Source organism: Quercus robur, chromosome 1, assembly GCF_932294415.1.
Source record: "Quercus robur chromosome 1, dhQueRobu3.1, whole genome shotgun sequence".
Classification (NCBI taxonomy): domain Eukaryota; kingdom Viridiplantae; phylum Streptophyta; class Magnoliopsida; order Fagales; family Fagaceae; genus Quercus; species Quercus robur.
Genome location: NC_065534.1, coordinates 12,123,961 through 12,146,157, shown reverse-complemented (window position 1 = coordinate 12,146,157; position 22,197 = coordinate 12,123,961). Strand labels below are relative to the sequence as shown.

Below are 22,197 nucleotides of genomic sequence, written 5' to 3'. Positions count from 1 at the left end.
AATATCGATTGATCCAAATGCTTTAAATTACTAAGCTCTCGCTCATAATTCAATTTGTTTGGAAAACAAGTAAATTCAAAGAAATATTGTATAAACAAGGGGCCAATCCAATACCCCTCCCCCATTTTTTAATTATAAAAAATGAAGTAATTTATATATAATGCCTACACGTTCATATATTTGGAGTGAAGAAGAGAGGGAAACTTGTCAGAATATACTAAAATTAATATATTCCAACAATCTTCCTTTTTTCATCTTGTCTCCTCTCTCTATCCAAATTAACATGAGGACTATTGGGTAAAATTCAATTTGGTCTCTCAATTTTCAAAATCAAGGCAATTTCATCATTGAATCTCTTCTTCGTTAAATTTTTAACAACATTAATAGTTAAAATCGATTTGGTTTGAACGTTTTACAGTTTTCATAAATAAGCTTGTAACATATGCCTTATTGTCACATCAATTAATTTTGTTAAAATTGAAACAAGGATATTCAATAATGAAATTAACTTGATTCTAAAAGCCGATAGACTAAGAATTCGTATTATAGATAAGGTAAAAACTAGTTGAAATAGTACGGTGAGACCTATAAATAATACTAAAAAATACAGTGAAACCTATAAATAATAGTAAAAATACGTTGAATAGTATCAAAAATAAATTAAATAGTAAATTAGTTTGAACTTTATTCAATAATTGAAGGACCAAATTAATAATTGAACTAAAAATAAAACAGTTTTGCAGGACTCACCACAACACAAAAACACGATGGAGGATGTGAGAAATTGGTGAATCATTCCCTGTTGAGAGACTTTTCCCAACAAAAAAAAAAAAGAAAGAAAAGAAAGAAAGAAGAATCTATTCATATTTGTGGTCCCTTCCAAAAAAGAACCTTTAACCTTTTATAAATTAACAAATCCCTAGAGGTTATGGTGCTATCGAGGAAAACATCATCAACCTCTTGTCTGGAAGTGTTGTGGCTACAATGGTGCATTGCACTGATCTCAATAATTCCTATATTTTTCATTATAATTTAATTTTTATAACTTATTTGAAAAATGTAATAAATTAAACAAAATAGTACCATAATTGTAACAATGTGGTTTTGGTTTTGGTTACTTTTAAATAGGTGTGTGGTTTTGGTTAGGGTTTCAATGTAGAGTAGATCAAAGTTTGATTGGTTGGTATAGTCACTTTTTGTCATCTTATGATTTGAAACTCGATTCCACCTACACAAACAACCATATTGTTGCATGTAGCCCCTTCATTTGCTTTGTGTGCTCCTTTGGTTTAATAATTTAATAACAAGATTTTGGCATCCCTAGCTGTTTCATCTCCTAAAAGGCAAACCTAGCTTGACAAGACTAGATGTGATAATATTAATAGGGCCGTGGTAACTCATGCTCTTAAGCTAATTGTTAACAATCTATTTTAAAAAAGTAAATGATTTGTTAATTATTGTCCTAAGGGAATCCGTTAACATTTTCCCTTTTAATAGACTCCAAAAATCTCTTTTTTGATGTTCTACTTTTTTTTTTTTTAGAATATTAAATATTTTTAACATATACATGGTGAGAGGAAAAAAGGTCTCAAAGAAACTTACAGTGATCCAAAAGGACTTAACTCTTGAATATACAACACAGACTTTAAACCTTTTAACTCACACTCATTTTCCAATGTGAGATTAACCCACTGTTTGATGTACTACTTTTAAATGCACTAGTATTAGGTGTACTAAAACACCCCGAATGCTATTTTAACACACTAAATATCAAAAAAGTAACCTCCATCCAGATTGCTATTTGCCAAAAATTTTAGCATTTGCTAAGCATATCTCACTATAGTCTATAGCAATACTATTCTTTTTTATTCTTTTATTCTACCTTATCTTGTTATTCTTTTTTTATTATTCATTTCTTCTCTCTTCACTTTTTTTCTATTCATTTCTCCTTTCTTCTCTTTTTATTTTTTTATATTAGGTTATTTTAATGTGTTGTGTGCTAGAATAGAAGATGTGATATAGAATGTATTGTTAAATAGTGTGTTCAAATAGTAAAAGTAAGTTTTTGATGTGATAAACTGGCATTTTTTTTAAGCACACCAAATGGGGTAAAGAGAAGTGTTGTTACTATTGAAATTTTTTTTTTGAGAGATAATTACAGCATGTTGCTAACTTCGTAGCTCGAAACTTGAACTCTTTTCCCCCAAACCTCCAAGCACTTTGAGAATCTACTACTTCTCAAAGTGTTGTTAAAGTGTTCTCATAATGAGACACTTCAAGTTATTAAAGTGTTGTAAATAGTATGTGCTATAAATAGTGATGAAACAAAGATATTCCATCCTATCTATATGGTAACTGATGACGTCGATTACCGTCACCAATGGGTCACACCGTACTCGCGACTCGAATTGAACCTGCACGACGAAACAAACTAAAGAGTCCTTCAGAGAGCACCGGTGTGGTGCCGGCCAAAGACTCTCCGACGGTCAAGTTAGACTTCCTCTGTTTTACTTAGTGCGTTAGAGAGGGTTCATAAAAGCATACCTCGATTTCTGTGGGTATTACGCCTTTTATAGTGATAAGGGGTTGACTTTCCCTTTTTGGTTCTCACATCTTTTCAATGTGGGACTCTATTCCCAATTCTTCCAAACGTAGTGAGCAAGGATTCTCATTACCGGATCATGGGCCCTTGCTGCGTCAGTAGTGATGGGCCTCCAAAGCTGGGACCATACCTACGCAGGCCCAAGAGACCCAATCCGTCAGGCCCATTAAGGTAAGCCCACCATACCCAATATTTTATCATCTTCAGTTGCCCCCTTCACCCCGATGATCCGTCACCTTTAAGGTCAAAGGATCAGTGGGGTGACGGTCCTTACATATGGATATGACGGATTCATGCAAAGTAGATCGACGGTTCTAGCTGGATCATCCCGTCAAAGGAAGAATCATCCAGTTGACGGATACATGGCAGGTACAAATCTGTTGGTACGTACTGACAGGTTGTCAGCATTTATTAAGCATGCCACGTGTCACTCTCTGAATGGTCGTTGTATAGGATCGAAGCGTCGCTTCGTCTTCCGTGCACTTCCTATATATATAAGGCGCCTCACTCTTTCATTTTTCAATTTTCACTCAGAAAACACTTGTCAGAGCGAAGCCGTCAACCCTGTCAGAGCAAAGCCGTCAACCTTATCTGTGCAATCCGTCGAGGACGAATACTCGCTGATTACACCAACCGTCACCTGTCCTCTGCTAAGTTTGGTAAGTGCTTCTAATTTACTATAGTCAAGTTACATTCTCTTCCATGCATTGTTGTTAGGCTTTCCATACCCGTCAACACTTTCAAACCCGTCGGTCTTAGGTTTTATTGTCAATTGTAGGAAATGTCTAGTGCGTCGAGTAACCAGTCGGTGGTTCGTGATGGGACGGAATACGAGGATGTATACCCGTCCGGTCATAAAGACCAAGAGAGCCCCGGCGAAAGTAGGAGTCCGTCTGCCTCCTCTTCATCCTCAACAAATGAGGATGTGGAGATAGTCGAAGTAGAGGGTTCCGATGATGACGGGGATCAACAACTGGAGTCCGTTGTAGGCGCTGATGGACTAAGGCAGTTCATCATGTTGCCAGAGTGGACTGTTCATAGGTTTACATCCGTCATCAGGGAGAGACATTTCAGCACCTTCAGGACCAACTTCCAAATCCCAGACTATGTCTCCATCCGTCTACCATATGTGTCGGAGAAGTGTTATTACGAAGGGGTAGACGGTGTAGGAGTGTACGAACAGGCATTGAAGGCTGGACTTCGATTCCCGCTTTCTACCCTTCATAGGGAACTCTTGCAGTATCTGGGGTTGTCCGTCACCCAGATATCCCCTAACGCCTGGAGGGTCTTCATAGCCATGGAGATTCTCTACGGTGCAATGTCAAACGGGGAAAGGAAATTGACGGTCCGTGAATTTCTTCACTGTTACCGTCCAGACGAGATTTCTGGATCGAGGGGGATGTACAGTTTTGCCAGTCGGAGCCCCTTGTTGAAGGTGATCTTTGAGACCCCAGACTCAAATAGAGACTGGAAGAGTCGGTACTTCTTCCTGGAGGGTGATAGATGGATGAACCATCCAGGGGAGACGGAGTTCATGCCCGTCGACACAACTTGGGCAGTTATAAATCAGACACGTATGCATCCGTCTAAATTTTGTGTTGCTTTTCATATCCGTCCAGTTATATGTGTATATCTTGATCATCTTTCTTTGCAGGTAGACGGCGCCCACAAGTCAGCCTCGAGGAGTTTAGCTTCCTTGAAAAGGTTTGCAAGAAGACTACGCCGGAGGAAAGGACTTGGGCGAAGTTGGTGAACCCGAGGACCATACATTGGTACTGCGACGGTCCTGAGCCCACCCAAGAAGCGATAAGATACGACGAGCGAGTTCACAAACGTAAGCCCGTCAACTTTACTTTGTCATTTACTTTGCTTTATTTTGTTTTAATTTCATCTGTCATTATTTGCAGAGATGGATGACGCAAAGAGGAGGGCTTTGATCAAGTCCCAAGCCGTCAAGAAGAGGGAATCCGGCGAGGAGGTTCCTAAGGCATCAGCTTCAATCCCTAAAAGGAAACTGACGACAAAATCCGACCGTCCCTTTAAGCAACCAAAGGTCTCTCTTGAACCTGTGGTTGGCTTAATGGCTGAGGGTAATAAGGCCGTCACCCCAGCGAAGCAGGGGAAGGGCAAAGGATTGATGGCGGTCCCAGACGGTAAGCAAGAGAGACCCCCTTCCCTTCTTCGTGATGACTCCAAGTATGCATTGGAGAAACTGTCGTCCATCATCACGGCAGAAGACTATGAAGACCTGGGAAACCATTCGACGGAGGCCATGGGGGAGACGGGCCTCTTCGCCGTCGCTCAGGTTGGTTATGTTTGTCAAATAAGTTTTTGTTTTTCATTCTTCCTGTTACTTACATTATGTGACGGTCTCCTTTCTACTTGCAGTCCTTGGTCATGATGAAGGGACTACTTGACCGGTGTCTCAACCGTGAGAGTAGCTTGGACCGGGTGCGCGCGAAGGCGCAGCAGACGGAGGAAGAGCTCGGACAACTTCAGAGATGGAGGTCTAAGATGGTGAAGAAGCTGGAGCTTTCTGAGCAGGCGAGGAAGGAGCTTGAGGAGAAAACGGCCACTTCGCTGACGGTCATAGAGAACAAAGAAGCTGAGATAAAACAACTCAAAGAAGAGATCCGTCAGGCTAAAGTGGCAGCCGTCGAGGAGTACCGATGCTCGGAGTCCTGTTTGGGCGAGCTGTCGGACTCCTTCCTCCAAGGATTCGATGATTCCCTCCGTCAAGTCAAGAAGGCTTATCCAGAGCTGGACTTGACAATGGTCAAACTTGAGGACCAAGCCCAGACTTCTGCCCTCCCCGTCGCCTCCGAAAATACGGAGGACCTTTTTGGAGACGGTGCTGCTCAGGGAGACGGAGAGTCCGCCCCGTCGAAGGATGTCCCAGATGCTGAAGAAAAGAAAGATTGATGCATATGTACTGAACAATCCGTCTTTCTTTTTTATTCATTTTTTAAGACAAACCGTCCCTTTTTTTTTTGTATTGAACATTTGCCTTTGGGGCTTTTGGCTTAAAAGTTCACATGCTTTTTATAATTGTTTGGTGCTCTGTTTAAAACTCCGTCTACCTTCTTGAGGGATTATTTTTGTGAGAATATTTGTTAATCTGTGATTATCCGTCCACATTGCAGACTTGTTATCTTGTGTTGATTGAGCTTTTACATCGGTGAGGATTTTCCTTCTCCGTCTGTTTTGAGGGGTTTATTATGCGGACCGTCCACTTTGTGGCGTTGTTCATCACTTTTAAATATATCGCGTATTTAATGGACTTGTAGATAATTTTAACGTAGCCAGTATACGTCCACTTTGCGAAAACGTCCATCTATTGTATCCGTCCACCTTGGGACTTTATTTCATGTAGGACGGTCCGTCAATCTCAAGGACTTTATTTCATGTATTTCAACATCTTAGTGATCTGTCCACTTTGTGGACTAATTGCATCACCTTTGTGATCCGTCCACTTTGTGGACCTATGTCACATCACCTAAGTAGTCCGTCCACCTTGGTGGACTTATGTTTCATCACCTTAGTGATCCGTCCACTTTGTGGACTCATATTTCATCACTTTAGTGATCCGTCCACTTTGTGGACTTTTGTTTCATCACCTTAGCGATCTGTCCACTTTGTGGACTTATGCTTCATCACCTTAGTGATCCGTCCACTTTGTGGACTCATATTTCATCATCTTAGTTATCCGTCCACTTTGTGGACTTTTGTTTCATCACCTTAGTGATCCGTCCACTTTGTGGACTTTTGTTTCATCACCTTAGTGATCCGTCCACTTTGTGGACTTTTGTTTCATCACCTTAGCGATCTGTCCACTTTGTGGACTTATGCTTCATCACCTTAGTGATCCGTCCACTTTGTGGACTTTTGTTTCATCACCTTAGTGATCCGTCCACTTTGTGGACTTTTGTTTCATCACCTTAGTGATCCGTCCACTTTGTGGACTTTTGTTTCATCACCTTAGTGATCCGTCCACTTTGTGGACTTTTGTTTCATCACCTTAGTGATCCGTCCACTTTGTGGACTTTTGTTTCATCACCTTAGTGATCCGTCCACTTTGTGGACTCAGGGTGATCGTCCCTGTAGGACGATCCGTCCATCTTGTGGACTTCATATTGTATCCGTCCATCTTGTGGACTTATGGTTATCATCCATGTAGGATGATCCGTCCACCTTGTGGACGTAGTGGGATCGTCCCTGTAGGATAATCCGTCCATCTTGCGGACTTCTATCGTTTCCGTTAACTTTTGTGGGCAATTGCAATGACATACATTCAAGTAGAAGATCAAAAATTGCATCTGATTGTAGAATGCGTAAAGGAAAAGTGCCTGCCCCCTTGGGCTTAAAAAAGGCACGACAATATTGTAGCAAAAATAGTTAAACAGTGCCAATAAAAGTTAATAATTCCCAAAAAGTCTTAAAAGAGAAACTGGTTGTCGTGTCGCTATCACTGGTAGTATTTCCTCAAGTGCTCGGCATTCCACGGATGTGGTAGCTTTTCTCCGTCTATTGTCTCCAGGTGGTATGTCCCTTTCCTTTTCCACGACGTAACTCTGTAGGGTCCTTCCCAGTTGGGGCCGAGTTTTCCTTGTGTAGGGTCTCTAGTTGTACCCATGACCCTCCTGAGTACGAGGTCTCCAACTTGGAAGCTTCTTTGTCGGACCCGGGAGTTGAAATGTTTGGACATGCGATCCTGGTATCTAGCGATCCTCTGTTCTGCTTCCGACCTGACCTCGTCTATAAGGTCCAGCTGTAGCCTCATGGATTCGTCATTCCTTCCCTCGTCGTGGTTGTGAACCCTGTAGCTCGTGAGCCCAACTTCCGCTGGGATGACTGCCTCGCTCCCGTAGGTCAGTCGAAACGGTGTCTCTCCTGTCGGAGTCCTCGCCGTTGTCCTATATGCCCACAGTATGCTTGGCAGTTCTTCTGGCCATATGCCCTTTGCCCCCTCGAGCCGAGTTTTGATAATCTTTAGCAAGGATCGGTTTGTGACCTCAACCTGACCGTTAGCCTGAGGATGGGCGGGGGATGAGTAGTGGTTTTTTATTCCTAGTTGTGAGCAGAAATCACGGAAGGGGCCGTTATCGAACTGCCTCCCGTTATCTGAGACAAGGACTCTAGGAATACCAAACCTACATATTATGTTCCGCCAGACAAAACTTCTAATGTTCTTTTCTGTAATGGTGGCCAAGGCTTCCGCTTCTACCCATTTCGTGAAGTAGTCAATGCCCACTACCAAGAACTTTAGCTGCCTTATCGCCGTTGGGAAAGGTCCCATGATGTCCAGTCCCCACTGAGCGAACGGCCATGGAGCCGTTATGGGGGTCAGCTCTTCAGCTGGCTGTCCGATAAAATTGCTGAACCTCTGGCATTTGTCGCATCTTTTAACATAGGACTCAGCATCCTTTTGCATGGTCGGCCAGTAATAACCAGCTCGTAACAGCTTGTGCACCAACGACCGCGATCCAGAATGGTTCCCGCATATTCCTTCGTGTACTTCCCTCATCACGTAGTCTGCCTCTTCAACCCCGAGACATCTTAGGTAAGGACGGGAGAAACCTCTCTTGTAAAGAATGTCTTTTATCAAGACGAACCTTGCCGCTCGGACTTTTAGCTTTCTCGCTGCCTCCTTCTCCTCAGGCAATATCCCGTCCTTTAAGTATGAAGCTATCGGCGTAGTCCAGTTTCTTTCGGAGCGTATCTCCTGCATGTTGTCGGGGTCTATTAGCGGAAAGATTTGAACAAAGGGAAGTACATTACCCAGTGTTATCATGTGTTCTGCTGAAGCGGCTTTGGCTAGCCGATCAGCGAGCTCGTTGTCTCCCCTGGGGATCTGGACGAACGTTGCTTTTAGCCCGTCGACTCTAGCCCTCACTTGATCGAGATATCTCTTCAACCTTTCCCCTTTGCATTCATAATCTCCGTTTACTTGATTGGTCACGACTTGAGAGTCGCAATGCACGACCACACTTTCAGCTCCGGCGGCTTTGGCTAGGTCGAGTCCTGCTGCTACTGCTTCGTATTCTGCTTCATTGTTGGTAATGGGGAAGTCGAGCCGGACCATACATTCAATCTTGTCTCCTTCAGGTGACAGCAATACTATGCCGGCTCCTCCAACTCGCTTATTGGATGATCCGTCGGTGTAGATATTCCACTGAGGGGGTTCTTCTGCCCCCTTGTCCGCGTCATGCGTAAACTCAGCTATGAAGTCGGCTACAGCTTGTCCTTTAATGGCCATACGTGGACGATACTTGATGTCAAACTCACTCAATTCTATTGCCCACAGCGTCAGTCGACCTGCGGCCTCAGGATTACTTAGTGCCCTTCGCAAGGGCTTGTCGGTCACTACGTTCACGGTATGGGCTTGAAAGTAGGGCTTGAGCTTGCGAGCCGCCGTGACCAACGCAAAAGCGAGTTTCTCCATAGGTTGGTATCTTTCCTCGGCACCGCGGAGCGCCCGGCTGGCGTAGTATACGGGCTTCTGTGCCCTGTCCTCCTCTCTGATTAAGGCCGCGCTGACGGCCACAGTGGAGACGGCCAAATAGAGGAAGAGCTCTTCACCTGGTTGCGAGGGGCTCAGTAGAGGTGGTGAAGATAGATAGGTTTTTAACTCCTCGAATGCTCGTTGACACTCGTCCGTCCACTCGAATGACTTTTTCAATGTTCGGAAGAAAGGTAAACATTTGTCCGTCGCTCTCGACACGAATCTATTTAATGCCGCTACCTTGCCGTTAAGGCTCTGTACTTCCTTCACGTTTCTCGGGGGGGCCATCTCCATTATGGCTCGGATTTTGTCCGGGTTAGCTTCAATCCCCCTTTGAGATACCATGAATCCTAGGAATTTTCCTGCCGTTACACCAAACGCGCACTTTCCTGGATTGAGCTTCATGTTGTAGGATCGGAGTGTGCCGAATGTTTCCTTGAGATCTTCCAAATGGTCTTCCTCCTTCCGGCTCTTCACCAGCATGTCGTCGACATAAACTTGGACGTTTCTCCCGATTTGCTGTGCGAACATCTTGTTCATTAGTCTCTGGTATGTTGCCCCTGCATTCTTCAGACCGAATGGCATTACTTTGTAACAGAAGAGACCTTGACTGGTTACAAACGAAGTCTTCTCCTGGTCGTCCTCGTGCATGCGGATCTGGTTATAACCCGAGAAAGCATCCATGAAGCTTAGCAATTGGTGTTGAGCCGTCGAGTCCACTAGTATGTCGACCCTTGGGAGGGGATAGCTATCTTTGGGGCATGCTTTGTTCAGATCGGTGAAGTCCACGCACATCCGCCATTTGCCACTCGTTTTCTTCACCATTACCACATTCGCCAGCCAATCGGGGTAGTAGACTTCCCTGATAAAGCTTGCATCTTGGAGTTTGCGGACCTCTTCCGCTATTGCTTGGTCTCGCTCCGGGGCGAATACTCTCTTCTTTTGTCGGACGGGTGGGAACGAGGGCAACACATTCAACTTATGTACCATGACCGAGGGATCGATTCCTGGCATATCGTCATGGCTCCAAGCGAACACATCCTTATTGCTCCTCAAGAAAGCTACGAGCTCTTGACGGATTGCGGGTTTGACAAGCGTTCCGATCCTGGTAGTTCGATCTGAATTGGAACTGTCGAGAACTATCTCCTCTAGCTTCTCAGTAGGTTCTGCCGTCGTTCGGTGTTCTTCTATGTTCAAGGCCTGGATCTGGTCTTCCACCTCCATCATAGCTACGTAGCATTCTCGTGCGGCAATTTGGCTTCCGCGTAGCTCTCCTACCCCATACTCCGTTGGGAACTTGATCATCAGGTGGTATGTTGATGTTGCCGCCTTCCACGAGTTGAGAGTGGGCCGTCCAATAATAGCATTGTAGGCTGACGAGCAATCGACCACCAGGAATGTTACGTCCTTAGTGATTTGTTGGGGGTAGTCTCCTACTGTCACCGGTAACGTGACGGCGCCCAAAGGGAATATCCTACTCCCCCCGAAGCCGACGAGCGGGGCGTTTGTCGGTATTAGCAGTTCTCTATCAATCCTCATTTGTTGGAATGCCGGATAATACATGATGTCGGCCGAACTACCGTTGTCGACCAACACCCGGTGGATGTTGTAGTCGCCTGCTCGCAAGGTGACGACGAGTGCATCGTCGTGTGGATGGTGTAGGCGTCTTGCATCCTCCTCCGAGAACCCGATAATGGGGCCTTCCCTTCTAGCCATCTTTGGTACCGTGCCTGCCAGCTGGACATTCTGTACCATCCGAAGGTACGTTTTGCGAGCCTTTTTTGATGATCCGGCCGCAGCTGTTCCTCCAATTATCATCCTTATGTCCCCTATTGGGGGCCTTGGCCGCTCGTTTTCTCGACGGGGGTGTTGTTCTTGTTGGGGTTGATCCATTCTTTCCTTGCTGACGAACTTCTTCAGCTTTCCTTGTCGGATAAGGTTTTCGATTTGTTGCTTCAAGTCGTAACAATCGGCAGTGTCGTGACCATGGTCACGGTGGAAGCGGCAATATTTGTCTCTTGACCTTTTGTTGGGATCACTCTTCAGCTTTCCCGGAAACGTCAGGGATCCTTCGTCCTTAATCTGCATTAGGACTTGGTCTATCGGAGCTGTCAACGGGGTGAAACTTGTGAACCTTCCACCCATGGGTTTTGGACGTCTCTCGTCCCTTCGATCTCCCATCCGTCCTTTTTTTCGCCCCTGGTCCTGTCGGGGATCCTCTTGTCTGTCTCTTTTCTTCGGTCTGTCTTCTCTTGCTAGTAGAGCGTCTTCAGCGTTCATATACTTGGTGGCCCTGTAAAGCACCTCCGACATTGTCTTTGGGTCGTTTTTGTATAGGGAGAACAAAAACTTACCCCCCTTCAGCCCGTTTGTGAACGCGGCCACCAATATTTTGTCGTCGGCTTCGTCGATCGTGAGCGCTTCTTTATTGAAGCGTGATATGTAGGCCCGTAACGTCTCCTCCTCTCTCTGCTTGATGTTCATCAGACAAGCCGTGGATTTCTTGTACCGATGTCCTCCAATGAAGTGTGTAGTGAACTGAGCGCTCAGCTCTCTGAAGGTGCCGATGGAGTTTGGTGTCAGGCGGCTGAACCAAATCCTTGCCGCGCCCTTCAGGGTTGTAGGGAATGCCCTACACATAATCGCGTCCGCCACTCCTTGGAGGTGCATCAGGGTCTTGAAGGTCTCTAGGTGATCGAGGGGGTCCTTGACTCCGTCATAACTGTCCATGCTCGGCATGCGGAACTTACTCGGCAGGGGGAAGGAGTTGACGGACGCCGTAAATGGCGAGTCAGTCCGGTTGACAAGGTCGTCAAGATCGCTGGACACTCGCCCCTTGAGAGCGTTCATCAGGACTTCCATCTGTTCCTTCATCGCCTGCATCTCTGCGATGATGGGTTGTGGAGCTGTGTCCGTCACTGAGGGGATGCTAGCGTCCCGTCGCACTTGTTTGCTCGGTGCGTTGCTCTCCTGCGGTCCGTCATTATTTCTCCTCTCCGCACTGTTCCCTTCTTGATCTCCCTGGCTATTCACGGCTGCACTCTTTTGATTCAGCTGTTCCGTCAGGTCGTGGTTTTGTTTGGTGAGGCGCTCCACAGCTGCGGCGAGCGTCTTGACCTGTCTCTCAAGGGCAGTCGTAGGAGCTTCTTCTTGGACGTCATTTGTGGTTGCCATCGAGCGCGTGAGTACCATGTAACTCCTTTATCTAGGAAATGTTACCGTACCCGGTCGTCGAGTTCCCACAGACGGCGCCAACTGATGACGTCGATTACCGTCACCAATGGGTCACACCGTACTCGCGACTCGAATTGAACCTGCACGACGAAACAAACTAAAGAGTCCTTCAGAGAGCACCGGTGTGGTGCCGGCCAAAGACTCTCCGACGGTCAAGTTAGACTTCCTCTGTTTTACTTAGTGCGTTAGAGAGGGTTCATAAAAGCATACCTCGATTTCTGTGGGTATTACGCCTTTTATAGTGATAAGGGGTTGACTTTCCCTTTTTGGTTCTCACATCTTTTCAATGTGGGACTCTATTCCCAATTCTTCCAAACGTAGTGAGCAAGGATTCTCATTACCGGATCATGGGCCCTTGCTGCGTCAGTAGTGATGGGCCTCCAAAGCTGGGACCATACCTACGCAGGCCCAAGAGACCCAATCCGTCAGGCCCATTAAGGTAAGCCCACCATACCCAATATTTTATCATCTTCAGTAACATTTGGATTTGGGGACCTCTTTTTACCGGATATCATAAGCCATTCTTAATATAAAATAATTTACATAAATTTTATCAAAGCATGATGAATTTGAGATTTCATAATTTTTCTCCAAGAAAAGCACTTATATTGTTATCAATTTTAAATAGCATCCTATATTTAATGATATTAAATCACCTTATTAATAAACCTTAATTCTTTATATACAATGTTTAATAGAAAAAAAAAACCTTGTTGTGTTATACTTTATTCAAATCATTTTAATTGAAAGTTATAATTCAAACCATTTTTAAATACTTGGATTTCTCATAAGAGGGATCGATACAAGAGAAATGAGGATATATGAGTTAAAACTTAGGTATAATAGATCAAAATACATAAAACTAATTTGTGTTTTTTTTTTTTTCTTAAAAATAAATAAATCTAATACAAGTATGTGCTTGAATTTAATTAAAGTAAACCAAGTTTTTTTTTTCTTCTCAAGAAAAAAGAAGCAGTGAGGAAGAGATTATATTAATCAGGAGCCAAAGGATGCAGAAGCCTAAGATAACCAACCAATCAGCATCATCAAAGACTCAAGAGAGGAAGAAGGTATACCATATTTCAAATATATTGTGTGTATATATATATATATATATATATCTTCTCTCTCAAAGCAGGTGAGTCCCACTATAAAAAAGTAGGACCACCTATTATGAAAGATAAGATACATATACTCGAAACAGGTTATATTTTTCCCAAGAAAGGGGAGATGAGATGAGGTCTAAAGCCTATTATATCATGAGAAATGCTATAAACACATAAAAATGTATCATTTTGTGCTATAATTTGTCACGTGGCAAGTTATAACTGATAGATGTGTGATGGTGGATCATGTGGGAGCACACTACCACCACTTATAACTTACCATATGACGGATTGTGACACAAAATTATACATTTTTATACGTACCTAGCATTACTCGTGCATCATTCCGAACATAACATAAGAAAAAAAGTAAACTAGTTAAGTATAGAGCGGGAGAGAGTGACAAAAAAGAAGCAAGTAGTGACTAGTTCACACGCACGCCCATCCAATCACATATACATCACTATTGTTTCACCACTTCCCCCAATTTCTTTACTACCCACTTGTACACCTTTTCCTTTTTACCTGGAAAACCCCTCCACCCCCCCTCCCACACGTGAAAATCACACGTGCCACTAACCGTCCTGGTTACGCCACGTGTACCCTCTCCTCTACGGGCCGTCGCTGCTGAATTCCACGTCACCACCTGCCCCTCCTCTCTCTCTCTCTCTCTCTCTCCTCCACCCACCATTAAAACGCGTCTCTCTCTCTCTAAAATACTCTCCTTCGCCCCTAAGTTTTCTCTCTCTTTATTTTTTTTCTCTCTTCTCTCTTAAAAATCACTATTCGGTGCTTTCCTTTCCCTTTTCAAAAACCCTAACAAAGATTTTTCCCCCAAATCATAAAATCCGTTTCTTCTTCCCAATTCACACGAAACGTTTCGCGGCTTTTTCTTTTGCAGATCTTTACACCATCATCATCGCTGGTCTTTGTTGTCTTCGAGGTTTTTTCATCTCTCTCTGTCTCTCTCTCTACCAGGTGAGCCGTCCTAACTCGATCCTGAGTCAACTCTAGGGTTTCCACGATCATCTTCTAATTCTGTTTACCCTTTTTGCTCTCGTTTTCGTCTATTTGATCTTTGATCGCCTTTCTTGGCTCTTGATCTTTCATTTGATTAGACCAAAAAAAAAAAAAAAAAAGCTTTCAATTTTGTGTCTTTCTTGTTTATGTTCCTATTATAATGGAAAATTCGCTTTAAAATTAAGTTAAATAGTGGAATTAGCTGTACTATAGTGAACATTCCCATATTCTTGGTAGCAAATTTTTAATTTTGTTAATTTTATTAGGGATTTGGCAGAGAAAGCTATTAAATTTGTGTGTGTGTGTGTTTTTTTTTTTGTGTTTCTTGATTTATTTCTCTCTTTTTTTTTTTTTTTTTGGTTATTGGAAATGTGTGGTGTGAATTTGCAGCTAGAGCTTGTGTGTGAGGGCTAATCCTTGTGGTGGATAATCCGGTAAAATTCGACTACTTAAGAGGGTTAAAAATTGTTGTAAGTTTAAAGTAGTTGGAGGGTCTGGTCTGGGTCTCATGAGAATTGTCAGGGGAATGCAGAGATCGTTTGGCATTGGCGAGGAGCACAGCAGGACACTTGGCTGGAAGAATAAGTTATTCAGCCGTGGGATTGGCGTCACAGCGCCCAAAGCTAGAACGCGTGACAAACCCATGACTTGGTTCTCAAGTCTCTAAAAGCTTCTGGGGGCTTTTGGGGCGTGTGCTTGCTTGTGTGTGAGAGTGTTCAGGAAGGGTCAGGACAGATAAAGAATTTATACGCGAATTTGAATATATAAAATGACTCGGATTTTGGTTCAGCGAGGTGGTTCTGCTTCGAATGCTGGTTCTTCTTCAAACCCGAATAGGAATTCTAATGCTTCCTTTCCTGGCTCTTCTTCAGCTCGGCCAGAGTCACAGCCTCAGCCTGCTCCTGCTCCTTTGAAAGATGAGGAAATTAGGGATGAGGTGCAAGAACAAGTTGTGGTGGAGGAGATCTTGGAGTTTTGTGGGACTAGTGAAAATAAGTCAGCGAAAAGTGATGATCTTTCGATGGAAAGGGAAAGCTTTTGTAATGATCAGAATGAGGGGCTGAGTGATGAAAGTGCAGATAGTGAGAAAGCTGGCAGTGATGAGAGTATGGGTTTAGGAGAAGAGTTGATGAAAGGGATGGGAGGGCTGAGAATTTCAGAGAGGCTTGCAGTTGAAACGGAGGGTTCAGGTGGTGATTCTTCTGTGACAGTTTGTGGTAGTTCGCATCCACCCCCTCCGCCTGTCCCACCTCCGAAACCTTCATCGGGAAACTCGACTTCTAGGAGATGTGTACCGGGAAATTCAAATGCAATGCGTATTGGATCATCCAGAAGAGCAGTTGCCTGGCCTGTTGTTTCAACAAGGACTTCACCCACTGGGTCACGGCCTAGTTCTCCCAGGTCTCATGGTGAAAGCGAGGGGTACAATAGCGCTGATGAGCAGAATCCTTGCAATGTTTCATCCTATGATGATAACGTAAGTTGAAGGTTTTATATTTACTATCAAGTAGACAAGTGTTGCATGTCTTTCCTCTTGTGGTTTGGACAATTTAAGTTCAAATAATAAAATTTGCCAGCCCCCACCTTATTTACAATGTTGAAGTTTGTAACTATTTTGAATTACAGAAGCCACCCCTATTCTGTGTAGAACGTTGAACTTTTCACTGTTTTATTGCCAAAATCTTTGCTACCTCTACATTTTATTTAGTTGTGTATCCTTCTATCTTGCCTAGGGAACTTGTTATTGCTAATTTTGTTTTTGTTTTGTTTCATTTATCTTTATTGCTGTGTCTTAATGTGAAGCTTAGCAGGTTGCATATTCTGTGTTGAAGTTGTAACCCTTTGATTTTTGGCTTAATCAGACACAGTATTGTAAATTTCCATATGCATCTTTTTTCAGGAAAGAGAACGGCAATTTGAGATTGATATTAGAAGAGCAAAAGGGTTTGAAGTTAAGAGAATGCTGGAGGATGGAAATTGTCTCTTCCGTGCTGTAGCAGATCAGGTTTATGGGGACTCAGAAGCGTATGATTTGATCAGACAAATGTGCATCGACTATATGGTAAGATAATTCTTATGTGCATTTTCTTCTTGTTAACATGTTTATGCACTGCTGAAGGTCTAATTGTAATAACTATGTGTTAGCTACATAGTAATTCATTAGATACTAATTGAAGCTGTTAATGTAATTATGTGCTTTACATATAATGATAAGAATTTGAAATATCTTAAAAGAATAAAGTTGGAAAAAAAAATGTCTTTATTGGGAGAAGACTTGATCAAACTTTGTAAGTAAACATTGGATAAAATTTCATTGTTCCCTAAGCTGACCACTCTTCATTAGTAATTGGTGCTGCATGTGTTAATTGTACTTGTAGATAATTTATCAAATTTTGATTGGTTGACTGTCATATATTATGTAAGGGGGCATCTCGTCCTGCATTGCAATTTGCTGTTGATGAGTTGCAATAATTTATGTGTCCTGAAAGTGGAGGAAAAAAATTAGGGAATTAAATATTTAAAAAAAAAAAAAAAAAAAAAAAAAAAAAAAAAAAGGAGAAAAAGAGTAGATTATGTTATCTTTGGTGCACCAAAAAAGAGTAAAGATATCAAGTAAGATAGCATGTTGGGAATGTAGGTAAGAGATTTTGAATGTTGGGAATGTAAAACAAATAATTTTTTGGGTAATGAATTGTATGTTGTCATGTGTGTTAGTTGTAACGATTTTTGTGTGGACAATTATGGTATTTAAATTAAAAATGTAATAATAACATATAATCATGTCCATTATATTTAAGCAATTAATTAAATTCTATTGGCTTATAGGAGAAAAGTCAACAAGATTATCTTTTTATTTTTTTATTTTTTATATTTACTTAAATTGGGTCATTATTCTACTATTGGTAAGTTTACACACGCACTTAGTGGGTTTTGAACCCACAACCTTACCCTCCACCCTTTTCTTTTGAAGTGATATGTCATTTGAGCTACAAATCTTTGGTCTAAATTGAGTCATCAACGAACCTATAACAAATATACTTTATTTATAATGTTAATATCATTAATTTGATGTGATGGTCCAACCTTGGTTGGGCCTCTAATCTTTAAACCTCACTTTTTTTACTGTTTGAGTGGTCCAGTATTTAAAACCACAATAATAGCCCTTGCATGTGCTGAACTACTGGATATCTTTCTTGGGATATTACTCCTTTCACCTTTTGACAACTGATGTGCTTTCTTTGAATAACTAAATACTTTCCTAAAGTAGAAGTTCAATTTTTAACATAAACCTCACTTTTCCCGAAAAACTAAATGCAATTTGTCTCAAAGTTCATGGTACTTTTGGATAAAAACACAAAGTTCATTGGTTTTATGAGAAAGTACTATTGCTCATTAATTTCCACCTGGTTTGTAGTTACCTCCCCACCTATGGATAGGCAACCAATGGTGTTGCTTCTACTTTGCATTTTAAAACCACAATTATGACCAAATTATGGAATTCAGCCTAGGTTGTGGAAAAAAATTTCGTTGGTGTTATGTGAAAGTAGGGTTCTTTTAAATTTACTTTTGGATTCTTGTTGTCTACATCCACTGAGAAAATTATGTAAGTACTTGTATGTTGCAACATTCATATTAGTCAGACTATGTTTAGGATCATATTGTGGTTCTTAGGAAGGAATAAAGATTTGTTCAATTGTGGGTTGGTTAAAATTGGCACGAGTCATGCAAGTTTATTTCTGGTGCTTCAATTACAATAGCTGCCTTTTTATAGAAGGAAATAAAAAAACAAAAGAGGGAGGGGGACAGGGGGGGAATTGGAGTTTCTGACTTCTGTAGATACTTTTTAACGCAAAGCATAGGGTAATACTTACCAGCTTTTACTTTATTCAGGAGCGGGAAAGAGATCACTTTTCTCAATTTATAACAGAAGGTTTTACATCTTATTGTAAGCGGAAGAGAAGAGACAAGGTATGCACTTTTGCAATTTAAGTAGTTGTTTATTTTTTTGATCTGTCAGTTTTAGAGCACAAGTTTTCAACATTTATAGGGTTTCCTCAACACATGTGACCATCCCATTTTTCTCGTGCACCTTGAGTCTGTGTGTTATCTCTTATCATGTTCTGCTTTTGGTTTGGGTTAATCTCGTTGTCATTATATATCATGATGTTATGAATCTTGGAAGGGTGGTGTATAGCATATCATCAACAACCATGTGACCATTTTTTATAATTAATTATGCACTCAAGATGACAAGGTCAAGTTTGTAAGATTATTTATCTTTTAATGGTTAATTTCTGTTTCTAAAATGTTACATGGCAGTGACTCGGTCCTTATTTTAAATCGTTGGTTATGATGGTCCACTAACCATCATGGCCTAGTTGTGTTCCAGGTCAATTTCTTGTCTTTTCCAATGACAATGTGAATATTTATACTCTTTTTATCATTGGTGGCAGGTCTATGGAAACAATATGGAGATCCAATCCTTATCTGAAATGTATAATCGGCCAATCCATATTTATTCCTATAGCACAGGTGATGCTCTGTTAATATGATTAATGATACTGACATTCTCCTGTGAACTTTCGCCATATGCATTGTTCTAGCATTTTTGCTGACTTAACTTACATATGAATGCAGAACCTATCAACATCTTTCATGGAAGCTATAACACGGACACACCTCCCATTCGGCTAAGTTATCATCATGGGAATCATTACAACTCTCTTGTTGACCCACGTCGTTTGACCATTGGTGCAGGACTTGGATTCAGCTGTCTTCGTGGGGTGCGTCTATGTGCTAGGCATTGTATTTGTCTAATATAACTTTATTTTTTCTTATCTTACTTGTTACTATATGCTGATGACATTCAGAATTTTATTTTTTGAATGAACAAATAAATAGAGAGAGAGAGCCATCATTTAGTTGGTAATAACTATTAATTAGTGGAACAGCTGGAGAACTCAAAGAAGGGATACTTGTGCAAGCAATGTTGTTTCTTGATTGGTTGACTTACATATGGCAGTATGTTTGTGGTTGTCTCTGCAGAGAAATGTTGATAAGGATCAAGTCAAGGCTGCAATTAAGGCTCAACAGGACCAACAGATTGATAATGTAAGTTTCTTGATCATTAGCATTATGATCTACTAGAATGTTCAACAACAGTATGCTAACAACATAATCTTAATTGCTTCCCAACTTTTCTATTGACAGGCACTTCTAGCTGAGGGTCGATTTTACTCTGACCTTGAGCTCACTGAGAAGGAAATTGAACGCATGGTGATGGAAGCCTCTCGGGCCGAGTATCTTGCAGATGACTCATACAAGCAGCAACTTGGCTGCAGAGAATCTTCTACCTCTGGTGCTGAACCATCATCTTCTGGAGCTAGTGAGTATATCTATCTATACCAGATGGACTTCACTTCCAATAAGTATATAAATTCTATGGCTTGTTAATAGCATTGGGACAATATGGAGTCCAAATGTACTAACCTAACTTTAGGGAAAATGATTTGATTTCTATTGTTTGCTTTAGGCCTTGAGGATAATTTGAGTGTTTAATTTCACTAAAAATCTCTAATGGTCCATTTGAATTGAGGCTAATTTCCAGCCAACTCAACTCTATTCCCCCCTCCCCCCCCTTCTCAATCCAAAAGGGCCATAAGTTAAAACCAAGAAACCCACAAAAAGTTGGTAGGCAGTGCTGGATGTGGTAGTGGTGATGTTGGGAAGATTTCTGTTTAGGAGGGGGTGTTAGTTGGGAGGTGTGGCCTCGGCAGTGTTGTGAGAGGTGGTGGTTGGAGTGGGAAGGGAGGAGGTGTTGCTATTGGCCTATAGCAGTTAGGTGATGGGAGGAGGAAAAGAGGCGGTGGTGAAGAAAGAGGAGGTGGTGGTGACAGCACAAAGAAGGGCAAGGGAGGTGATTGTAGTGGCATGGAGTGTGTGGTGAGGGAGGTGGGTTATGAAAATGTTTTTATTGACTAGTAATTTTTTGGTTGTACAAAACATCGGAAAACATAATATTTTTCTCACATAATTTCAGTGTTAAATCTCGGTGATTAACTTGAAGTAGACTGCCTTTCTAACTGAAGTGTGCCTTGTGAATAATTGGCTTGTCAGGCAGTGAGACCAAGGTGGAATGTGGAAGAGAGCGTGGTGTGCAGAATTATGTCCTTAGCAACAGCATGCAGACAGTGCTGTCAATGGGGTTCAGTTATCTGCAGATGATTGAGGCCTATAGCTTATTTGGGGAGGATGTTGATTCTATGGTCTGTTACTTGTTGGAAACTGGCAGCAGCGGCAGACGCAAAGGAAAGGCAACTGAATGAGTTTCCAAACCAAGACATGGGCTGCATGTGAATTTGACTTCATCATGCCGAAAATCGTAGCATTGGTTTAAGAAAAACCATTTCTATAAACAAGAGGCCTGTGAGCTCTATTAATGTCCTCTGAATTTAGTCAAATAAAATGTATCTACTAGTGTAATACTTATATAGAAGTCCAACTCCTATATGCAATTAAGTCATTAGTTTGAATAAGCCCTCTGAAATTAAAATGTCATAGACTAGTAGTGTGGTGATGGCAACAGTCAGGGCCACCATGGTAAGATCTCTGTGATAGTAATGCTGGCCTATTGATAGGTACAATATGTTAGATTAGGTTGATTTAATGATTGATCACCTTGAAGGCTTCGAGTATGGTTTTTATAACATCATTCGTTTCTAATTGTTCTACTCAAAATAAACTAATGAAAAATAAGTTACACCAGACGCACTAGAATTTGAGGAAAGAAGCTTCTTGTGTGATGATCAGTTAATTAAAACATAAGGTAAATTACAACAATCTCCTTTTCTATATTTCAGTTGAAATGATGCTCTTCCCACTCAGTTTTCTGTAGTGTTGTGTTATTTATCTTTTAATATATTTCGGACAATTACATAATAATTCTGAAATTTAAAATCGTAAGGTTTAGCTAAAAAAGTGGTGTTAGTTTAGTTAATCCACTAAAATAATGGGGTCAATTATAGTTGTAGTTTTAAATTACACTCTAATTTCATGTCCTAATTAGTTTTGTTAGATATTTATATAATCAAATGTTCGATACTACATCCTAATTTGAAGATTCTTTTGTAATATTCATCTTACCACAATGTCTAAATTAAAAAGTTGGTTGTGTGGATATAATACATATGTGGGAATTAATGTGTTAATTTTGACATAATAAAACTCAAAAGAAAAACTAAAGATAGAATAGATATTATGCAATTGCAACAAATTGCAATGAACAAAATTAATCAATATCTACTCCGTAGTACGCCTGATTCAATTTGGATCTTAAATAGTAAAGAGTAATCATTTTGTTTTTTATAAAACTTTGATTGAAAATTAAATCAAAGGAAAGAAAAGCGAGTATCGTTTCTTATTTGATTCCTTTCATTCCATCAGAAAATTTTGTAGCGTTGAAAACCCATAAATGCGTGTTTGTGTTTTGATTGATAGAGAAATGTTGTAAAAACTAGGACAGTAAATGAATCAAACCGTTCATAAATAACTCAGGCTCGGATTGATAAAAAACTCATTAATGTTTGTTTGTTTATAAATAAACTAAGGTTGAGCCTTAGTTTTAGGCTTGTTTAGTAAACAAGCTGAGTCCAAGCAAAACTATTTGTTCATGAACAAGCTCGTGAGGTATAAGATTCGATACAAAACAAGTCAAGTATAGACTCATTTATAGG

The 22,197-nt window shown here is 41.4% G+C and overlaps 3 protein-coding genes across 7 annotated transcripts; 2 read left to right on the top strand and 1 right to left on the bottom strand.

Moving 5' to 3' along the window:
* Positions 1–3,404: 3,404 nt before the first annotated feature.
* LOC126718360 (uncharacterized) lies at positions 3,405–5,524 on the top strand. The gene is made up of 4 exons (XM_050420540.1): positions 3,405–4,176; positions 4,257–4,436; positions 4,510–4,907; positions 4,991–5,524. Exons 1-4 carry the CDS (start codon positions 3,618–3,620, stop codon positions 5,522–5,524), a joined length of 1,671 nt encoding a protein of 556 aa, XP_050276497.1. The 5' UTR covers positions 3,405–3,617.
* Positions 5,520–12,809, bottom strand: LOC126721157 (uncharacterized). 5 transcript variants are annotated; one of them, XM_050424182.1, is made up of 2 exons: positions 6,460–12,809; positions 5,520–6,419 (listed from the first exon to the last, which is right to left on the bottom strand). In XM_050424182.1, the coding sequence occupies exon 1, from the start codon at positions 12,294–12,296 to the stop codon at positions 7,068–7,070; it is 5,229 nt and encodes a 1,742-aa protein (XP_050280139.1). In that variant the 5' UTR covers positions 12,297–12,809; the 3' UTR covers positions 5,520–6,419; positions 6,460–7,067. The 5 variants fall into 5 exon arrangements, with proteins under 5 accessions (XP_050280139.1, XP_050280146.1, XP_050280152.1 ...); XM_050424189.1 differs by having other exon boundaries at positions 6,500–12,809; XM_050424195.1 differs by having other exon boundaries at positions 6,540–12,809.
* Positions 12,810–14,149: 1,340 nt separating this feature from the next.
* Positions 14,150–21,187, top strand: LOC126721148 (OVARIAN TUMOR DOMAIN-containing deubiquitinating enzyme 6). Its single transcript, XM_050424171.1, has 10 exons — positions 14,150–14,422; positions 14,855–14,898; positions 14,997–15,941; positions 16,365–16,526; positions 18,356–18,433; positions 18,919–18,997; positions 19,103–19,248; positions 19,511–19,576; positions 19,676–19,850; positions 20,582–21,187. The coding sequence occupies exons 3-10, from the start codon at positions 15,234–15,236 to the stop codon at positions 20,788–20,790; spliced, it is 1,623 nt and encodes a 540-aa protein (XP_050280128.1). The 5' UTR covers positions 14,150–14,422; positions 14,855–14,898; positions 14,997–15,233; the 3' UTR covers positions 20,791–21,187.
* Positions 21,188–22,197: the final 1,010 nt, after the last annotated feature.